This window comes from Ceratotherium simum, chromosome 13 (assembly GCF_057802395.1).
Source record: "Ceratotherium simum simum isolate JZ-2026a chromosome 13, ASM5780239v1, whole genome shotgun sequence".
Lineage (NCBI taxonomy): Eukaryota > Metazoa > Chordata > Mammalia > Perissodactyla > Rhinocerotidae > Ceratotherium > Ceratotherium simum.
In genome coordinates, this window is record NC_141912.1 from 42,169,875 (window position 1) to 42,179,382 (window position 9,508).

A 9,508-nucleotide genomic window follows, 5' to 3' on the forward strand; every position below is an offset into this window, starting at 1 on the left:
TACCTTAGCACTTGGGGGACTTTTTTTCACAGGAGTGGGGGAAAGTTGTGCTAACTGTAGAAATATGTTCTCCCAACACGAGATAGATTGTGTGTAGTAAGGTGTGTCTGCTTTCGGGGAATTTAGGATGAAATTGGCCTTGGCCATTGCTGAATTGGAATGGAAGGACTCATCATCTTTTCCCCACTAATGGGACTCCTTCCCCTTTAGAGCCAAAAGAGGTAGGAAATTGGAAAGTCCTGATTTAAATCTGCTGGACTTTGCAAGACACAGGTAGGCCTGGACACCTATTTCGTGGGTGAGCATGGGAGCCACAGGAGAGTTGTGGGGCAGACTGAGAGAAGAGGAGGGCAGAGTGGGGAACGAGGAGTACACATAGGGGACAGCCTCCAGAAACCTAAATGGTGAGCTCTTGTCATTCCACCATCCCTGCCCCCTGTGTGATACAAAGAAACGAGGCACTTAGAGGAATTATAGGCAGAACTCCTGGTTGTTCTATTCTTTATGTCTTCGATGTGCTTAGTCTTCAGTAAAGGAACTCTTTGGATTTTGTTCCTGCCAGTAAGTGGCGCCTTCTAATCATGTGACCTCATTCTAGTCACATACTTCTCTGCCTTTATGGGGTTGTCCTAAGGACCAGTGATAAAATGCACCCCTGATAATGTACACAATGGACAAATGATATTCTCTATCCATCCTATCCTTTGGATCCTAGCTCATCCTCACAGTATTTTCCCAGCATACAACATTATGGTTAACTTTGTTTCTCTTTCTCAAATATGGAATTCTCACCAAGGTGTCACGTCTTCTCCTCAGTCCATGGTTTTCAATACCCTTTTCTGGGAGTGTTGGAAAGGGCCACAGGTGAAGGGAGAATCCTAAGCGTCTGATTCGAGAGGAAAGGAAGGCCTCAGTGGCCAGGAGAACAGTATGCCTCTGGAGTGGGAGCTCTGTCCAGGTCAGGCCAAAATGTTATGGTCCAGGGAAAGAACCAGGACAGACTTAGCAGCTGTGCCTCTGTGCCTCATGACCCCCACAAAGCAGCGACAGCAAAAAGCATCGGACTCTCTCTTTATTTAACGCAAATCCTAAGCCGCTGGTGGGACAGAGGGCCAGCGCATGTTTGGGGCTGTATCTTCTCTTCTGAGGGGGCGAAGCACACACCAAGGTTATCAGTGAAATGACAGGAGTCGGCAGATCCAGGAGGTGGGATCCTGAGCCTTAGAAATAACCTGTGTTAATAATCCTGTCATTGCCCCCTCCTTCCCTTCCCCCTCACGTTCTTCTTCTGGCACAACTGCCAGATGGACGTGGATGGACGTCAGAGGTCATTCTCACAGGTCTGTGGGCCTAGGGTTCAAATGACTTCTGCGTGACAGCAAACAGGACAGTGAAGACCAGGCTCTTGCTCAGGAGTCCGCACACCACAGGGACGACAATGCTGAACACAAAGGTCCTGGGGGAGAGAGGAGATGTAATGGGCCGCTGGCCATAGCGCTCCCTCACAATTGAGTTTTACTCTACAAAAGTCCGTTAGGCCACTTATCTTATCTGCTTAGATCCTTCCAGCACCTTCCCCATACTGACTGGCCCTGGGCATTTTAGTTTGTCCCATTGCCCAAAACTACTCATTAGAAATATGTTTAGTCGAGAGCAGAGGGTCCACGTCCAGAAGAGGCCTCGGGGAGAAAGGGCAGGCTGACGACGCTCCTCTTCCTCCACGGTGACGAGTAGAGGTCATGAGTACAGGGGTCCCAGAGCCGGGAAACCTGGTTTCTACGCTCAGCATCGTGACCTACTTCCCGGGAGAGTCATCTCACCTCTTTGGCCTCAGTTTCCACATCTAACTAAGAAGGATCTAATTCTCGTCAAAATCCCGTCATGAATTATTATAGATTTTAGCGAAATGATTCTAAAAGTCCTGGGTAAATGGCAGTAAGAAAGGGATAGAAGTGAGTGAGGAAGCTTGGCCTGCCCAGACTCAGGAGAAATGGAATAGGTGATTGCACAACTAATCTGTATGATGAGACACCGGAGCGAAAAGAGAAACAGGCAGCAGTGAAACATACAGAAGTTCAGATTTAGAGCTAAAGTTACATAAGAATTTAACACCTGAGGAAATCAGCAAAGATTGTTTAGTAAATAGTCTTGTGGCACCTGGGTAGCAATATGAAGAAAAAAATCATCTTTTCCACAATTTTACCATACAGCAAAATAACTCCTCTCCCCAAGATGGACGAAAGATTTGGATAAAATGAAAAAAAAGAGAGCGAGAGAGAGAAAAGTCACCAGGAAATAGAATCAAGCACACGTAAGGAACAAAGCGAAGCAGTAATTTTAAAATCAACACATTTGCCTACACAAAACTTAACCGCACAGGCACACACTAGCAAAGGGACAAAGGACATAAGTGGGATAGAAAGCGGCAGGCGGCCTGTTAGCACTGAAATCCACCCCCGGCCTCCAGCGCTGTCCTGTTTCACCCGGACTAGGTGTCGGAGGCGGCCTGGTCGAGTTCAGCCTCCAGTGGCTCTGTTGGGGGACGGGGCCAGGGGCCCGCAAACCAACGCTCTCGTGCCCCTCGCAGTTGCAACAGCACCCTCCGAGGTGCGGGCGGTGGCCAGGTTCGAGCCCGGCTTTGAGAAGGTCCCAGCTCTGGGATCTGCTAACTCCACCTCCTGCAAGTGCCTCCTGCCAGTGCCCGGCCTTATCCCCTCCCAGTACCTTAATATTTCAAGCACGGAGCTCCTGGGGTCCGCCCACTCTCAAGGGCCAGCAGGCATCCTATTCCCAGGCTTCACACAGGCTGCCAGACCCCTGCAGGGCTGGGAATTCGTGTGCCCCTGGGGCTGGCCCTAAGCAAAGACTGGAGATGCAGGAGTATAAATACTACGGCTCCTGGCCCTGATACAGACAACTCCGAGTGTGACCTGTGAGTCCCCAGAACCCCTACCCCACCCCTCAAGCCCCACAGGACTGAGCCAAAGTTCCTTCTCTGGGATTCTGCTTGGTTGTGACACTCTGCTTGGTTTCCTTCCCTCCCCCATCCCACTTCCCTAATGGTTGAATCTGGGATCACTTCCTAAAACATTCACATGAGACACCCTCCAGCACCCACCCATGCTACTCCACACCCTCCCCCCCCCCCCACCCCCCCACCCCACCCCACATCCACTCGGTTCTGGGGAACCCACCCAAAGACAGGGTGACAATGTCTTCTTCTGAAGTGCCTCACCATTGTGGTCTCAGCTATTCCATCACCTAGGCAAAGAGCACTCTCTGTTAAATGACCTCTTGTTCAAACAGCTCAGTGGCTTCTGCTTTCCTGACTAGACTCTGACCCTAGCATAGTTCATATTAGTTAACAGATAAAGTTAATAGATGAAAGAGGGGCAGCCTCTAGGAGGAGCGGGGGTGAAGGTCATGTGCTCTCAGTTTACATGCTGGAAAATAAAAGCAGTGAGAAAAGAAAAAGGTTGACTTTCAGTAGCTCATTTATTTTATTCAGTCCACAAGGATTTAATGAACACCTACTACATACCTTAGGCTTAAGCTGGTGCCAGGGAAACAACGTAAGGAAAACAGACACTGCTCCATCTACACGGAGCTCATGGTTCACAGCAATAGAGAAACCGAAGGGAGTACCAGTTCACGTCTATTAGGGCAGAATAGTTTTAAAATACTACATCCCTGTAGGCAAGCCTGCAGTGACACCAATGCTTTACGGATCACACTGCAAACTGTTTCCAATCTTTCGAAGGCCATTTGGCCATGTACCTACAGAGCGATATAAATGTTCAAGTTCTCTCATGGGAATTTCATCTGAATGACTGATTTAAAAGAAGAAAAAGATATCTGCACAAATATGTTCATCTCAGAGTTATCAATACTATAAAAAATGAAAACAATCTCAATGTCTAGAAACAGACAAATGATTATGTCAGTTATGGCTTTTCCACTGATAGGAGAGTATGCATTTGCTGAAATTATAATAATGACAAGTAGGTAGCAACATCGAAGAATAGTGTTAGCATGGAAAAATAATGAAAATGTTCATAATTAGAACTACTACTATGTTAAAACATGAATAAAGACTAGAAGAGAATATGAAGAAAAAAGACTTGTGAGATTAGTTGGAATATGGAAGAATATTTCTTTCTCTGTTAATTCAATATTTAATGATGACCACATTCTAAGATAAATCAACCGTAAAGGGATATGCAAGCAAAGGTAGTGGCTCTTAGCTTTGCCTGCACATTAAAAAATCTCCTGAAGATCTTATAAAAATACTGAGACAGCCCTGACTCCAGAAATGCTGATTCTGCTGGTCTGCAGTAGGGCACATACATGGGTATTAGAAATAAACCAAATGAAGCAAAAGCAAATACTCCAGGTAATCCCACTCTGTAGCGGCTGCTGACAGCTGTTGGGCTAGATTATTGCTTTCAGCTCTGGTTTCCTAGCTTCCCTACAGTATAGACAAGGAAACTGAAGCCAGAGAGGATTCCTGACTTGCCCAAAGTCACACAGCAAGTCAGTGTGGCTGGCATGAGACGCCAGGGTCCCTCACTCAAAGTACTTTTTCCACTACACCATTAGGCCCCTGGACTGGCTGAGGTCCATTGGAATTCAGCAAAGACACCATTTCCCTCTCCTTACCCCTCTGGTGGGCAAGGAAACACAGCAGTGAACTGGGGGGAGTGGCAACGTCTGTCATCAGGAGCCTCCTCCTCCCTCTGGCACCGCCTCCTTCCTCCCCTGGGGAGTTCCACCAGACTGAGGTGACTTAAACCTGTGCCTGCCCTTCACCCTCCCCCACTCCTCACTCCACACATCCTCCTCTCATAGACTAGGAATCAAAGGGCTTGGTGTCCAAACCAGGGACCCAGAGCCTGGAAACCATACCTGGTGATGTATGTCATATTTGTGGGGTTGACTCCAAGCCCAGGAGGGGAGACGCCGGCAGTTGACTTGGGCGGGCCTTGGGTCACTATCCTGGGGCTGGTGTGGAACTTGTTCTGGGCCTCAGTGGTGGTAGGAGGATGGGTGGGAATCTGAGCCCGGTTCTGGGTAGCAGTCTTGCCTGGGACAGGGGTCGCTGAAGAACCTGCAAGAAGGTACATTGGGTGGGTGGATGAATGGAGAGGTGGTGGGGTATCTGGAGCTGAGGAGGAATGAACGTGGCTGTTCAGGAGGCAAGGTTTTCTTTTGCTAGGTTTAACGAAATAGTGTGGGGTCAGCCTGGGTCAGAAAAAGGAAAGAAGGAAGGGAGGTAGAGAAACAGCGAGGGAGAGAAGGAAGGAGGCAGGAAGCTGGGGAAGGAGGCATGCAGAGAGGGAAGGAAGAAGAAAAGAATTTTCAGGCTATTGGTGTCCTTGCAAAAGTACTTGCCTGCTATTCTTCACCAGTCCGTATGCCCCACCCTCTTCCAGAATAATTCCCTGATTACTCTACCTTACACCATTGTCTCTGCCTTGCACTCACCTGTACCTGTGGCATATTTCTTTAAAAGTTATCTTTTATTAATATATATTTACCTTTTCTTCTTACACTTAGAATTCTCCAGGTGCTAGGAACTTGAACCTGCTTCTCTTTCCTCTGCCTTCCTTAATTCATCCAGTCAATATCTACTGAGGGGCTACTATGTACCAGGCACTACATTAGTTGCTGGGGATACAGAGCTGAGCCGGACACAAGCCCTTCCCTCAAGGTGCTCAGAGAGGCATAGGGGAGACAGGTACGTAAACCGGCCACTACTACCCAGTGATATAGTGTTGTCTATGAGAGGGGACATGAAGTGAGCTCCGGAGCCTTGCTACCCAAAACGGGAGCCATGGGCCAGCAGCATCAGCATCCCCTGTGAGCAGATCAGAAATGCAGAATCTGGGTCCCACACTAGACCTATTGAATCAGAGTCTGCGTTTGAAATAAGATCCCAGGGTGGTTCGTGCCCGCAGGGAGGGCTGAGAAGCGCTGCTTTGGAAGCACACAGGAGGGCCATCAAAAGCATCCTTGGGAGGGGGAGAGTGGATCAGAGGCTTCCTGAGGAAATGACTTCTACGTGGAGACCTGAAGAATGAGACTAAATGACCCCAAGTCTACCACTCACCTTTCACTGTACCCCGCTTCCTACAAGAGCACCAAAAGTTAGGCTCTGCTACCCAAGAGGAATCCCTACATAGAAGCTGCTTCTTACTGTGGGAACAAATGCCTCTCAGGGGACTCGTATGAGAGACGAGGAGCTTCTGGGAGAATGACGGGCCGCTAGAGATCCTGAACCACTGCTCTGCTGGTGCTACCACCACAGCCCCCTACTTCCACCTGACCTGGCTCTCCCCGCCCGCAGGCCACTCACCCTTGGTCACCACCAGGTGGACAGAGCTGAGGATTTCAGGGTCGCTGTGAGGTAGGTAGATCACACACTGATATCGTCCAGAGTCACTCACTTGAACGTTGGTCATTCGGACGCGCACTGCGGACGACACGGAATCGTCTTCTAGGAAGTACCTCCCCCCGGGCTCTTGACTGCTCTTCCTTGAAGTCCTGTTTGTGATTGCCAGCGTCTCGACCTTCCCTCCATCCGTCACCCTCTGCCAAGCCTTCTGGCTGTAGGAGTACTTCTTGGTGTAGACACAGTCCAGGCTCAGGGTCTGCCCCTCTTTTAGGGTCCTCTTTTCCTCAGCCGCAACTTGGAGTTCTGTAAGCGGGGAATCAGAGGTTGGCTCTGTGAAGAATAGCTTTCCTCTCTTTGGAAAAAAAGAAAGGGGAGCTGTCTCTCTCTTTTTTTTTTTTGTTCAATCACCCAACGTCAAACAAGATCCTTAAGGCCTGCAGAAAAGATGCAACTTTCGAAGCAAGACAGCACTAGATCCCAGATGTTTCCACTGTGAGTAGTTTTTTTTACTATGAGAGCTAGACTACATATGGTTCATGCAAATCAACTTATATAAGTGATTGTTTTTGAGAGGAGGAAATTGCCTGATTGGAGACAGAACTCGGGACAAGTGCTAAGACCATGAGTGATGGGGACATCATGGGAGGGAAAGATTACAGAGAAGGATGGACAGGGTGAAGAGTGAATGTGAAGACATGATACTAGCAGAAAGAGACTTTTCTGAACAGCTGGAGGAACTCCGTCTAAGTTAGGGGAGAGAGATCGGTTCAAGAGACTTGGAAAAACAGTGAGGAAGCCATCATGAGGACATGGTAGACACTGATGTGTGACCGTCTGGTACTCCTCTCTCCCTTCCTTGGGTAGCAGAGCACCTCTTTTTAGGGGATCCATCCTACGTGGCTTTGCTAATGGGGCTGACCACATTCTCAAGGAGGGACACACGACACAGGCTTAGCAAATCGAAGAACCCCATCACCCTGGCCGTGCTGATTGGTTTAAAAATGGGCACGGAAGTGGGGCTGGGCCCGTCAGAATCCTCCCTGAGGCTACTGTAGCTATTAAGAAAAGTGTTCTTTCTTCCTAGTGTTGATAGGTCAGTGGGATGTGAAACTTCAGTTGCTGTATTTCCACTGTGTGGAAATAGTCTGCCTGAGAATGAGGCCAGAAAGAGCCAGAGAGAAAGAGACAGAGACAGAGAGACAGAGAGAGACCTGACAACATCAGCTGGGGCAGGGCCTCAGCTGTGCTCCACACCAGCACCCCTTATTACTTTCCAGTTGCCTGAGCCAAGAAATCCCCCTCTTATTTTTGCTTTAGTTGAGTTTATGTCACTTGCATCCAAAAGAGTTCTAAGCATTCTAAGATGTCAAGGAGTCACAGCAGTGGTTCTCCACTGGGGGACAATTTTGCCCCCCTGGGAACACTGGGCAATGGCTGGAGACATTTTTGGTCATTATAACTGGGAGTAGGGTGGGCTGCTATTGGCATCTAATGGGTAGAGGCCGGGGATGCTGCTAAACATCTTGCTGTGCACAGACCCCTACAACAAGGATTATCTCACCCAAAATGTCTTTTGGGTTTAATAGACTGTCAACACCAAAAGTACCATGACCGAATATAAGCAAAAAACTTCAAACTTAAATAAAAGTATCTGAGATCATGTCGAGTTTAGATTTACTCTGTCATTTTCCCATTCTAGTGTTTTGCATGTCTCTGACAGCATCAAAATGCACAGACATACTGTCTCCCTAACTTACCCCATTTTATTTCTGTGCTCAGGCCCTGTATCAGGAGAATTCCTGATTCTGCCACGTTTGGGTAGAGAAACCAGTCTGGCATAACTACTGGTTGGCTGTCTCTTGGGGGGCCATATCCCCTGGAGCTTCAAATGAAAGAGAAACCTTTCTCCTGGTGGGATCCCCCCAGGTCCCGGGCAGAGGCCTCACCAGCTCACACCTCTTCCTCTGCTTACCTGAGACGAACAGCATCCAGAGCAGCCCCCGGAGCCTGGCCTTCCTCATGCTTCCTGTGCATCAACTCCAACTGCCACCGTGGCTCCTGGGACAGCCACAAGGCAACACTAACCTAGAGGCTCCAGAACGTTGCACAACAGGATATGATGCCATTACTGGGAGGTGCTAGGTCTGGTGCTCTGTTTTCATCGCTGGTTGCGTTGGCTTCAGACGTCAAAGACAACGCAGGAATCCAGAGACAGGGCTCAAGCCTCAATTAAGCTTCTCCGAACCCCAGTTTCCTCTTCTCTGGGGACAGTCACAATTACCTTCGCAACCAACTTCACGAAATTTTAGTGAAAATAATACTTCTGTGTAAACAAAAGTAAGGCGTTAATATTTTCAGGGGAAGAGAGGGCCACCTTGCTCTCCTGAGGCCCACTCTCCATTCCCGTCCAGTTCAGTGTAGGCAAGAGTGCCAGGCACATGGAGGGACAGGTTGGGATAATAAAATATCTCACTTTTAGGGTTTTTGTGAGGACTAAATGAGGTCCCTGTGGAAAGTGCTCAGTACTGTAGCTAATACACGTGTTATTTCTACATCCCGGCTCACACTTACTCTGCTTCTCTCGGATTTTTCTGACTTGAGGCCTGCCTCATCTTCATCACCAGGATGGCCCACACCCCACATTTGCCCTCAGGATCCTGTCACAGACATGGCCTGGGAGCTCATAGAAGCATAGGAAACCCCAGAGACGATTTGAGAGGACATGGCTGCCATTAAACAAGAATAGACTTAGATTTACAACCAGGAAACAGGGTGATATAGTACAGGACAGCGATGAAAGGAAAAAAAATCCAGCAGGTTCCATACTAAAAGCAATAAAAGGCAGACATGATGGTGGGAAAAATCGAATCAATAACAGAGAAGATTCACTTCAGAAATACTCCCAAATATAAAATGAATAAAGACATTTTAATGAGCTCAGATATATATCAGAGGACAAGTCATAGAAATCCAGCCTACAAATAATCTACAAATAAGAGATGTTCTTGAATTATAACATGGAACAGTGGATCATAAATGAGGACAAAAATGTATATATTTTTTAAAAAAACATTTTCCAGATCTGAAAAGAAATCTGAAATTGGAGGTTGAGAG

The 9,508-nt window shown here is 48.0% G+C and overlaps 1 protein-coding gene across 1 annotated transcript; it reads right to left on the reverse strand.

The window, feature by feature from the left end:
- Positions 1-1,055: 1,055 nt before the first annotated feature.
- Positions 1,056-8,473, reverse strand: TREM1 (triggering receptor expressed on myeloid cells 1). Its single transcript, XM_087438568.1, has 4 exons — positions 8,367-8,473; positions 6,356-6,697; positions 4,906-5,107; positions 1,056-1,456 (listed from the first exon to the last, which is right to left on the reverse strand). Exons 1-4 carry the CDS (start codon positions 8,413-8,415, stop codon positions 1,351-1,353), a joined length of 699 nt encoding a protein of 232 aa, XP_087294694.1. The 5' UTR covers positions 8,416-8,473; the 3' UTR covers positions 1,056-1,350.
- Between the last annotated feature and the right edge of the window lie 1,035 nt (positions 8,474-9,508).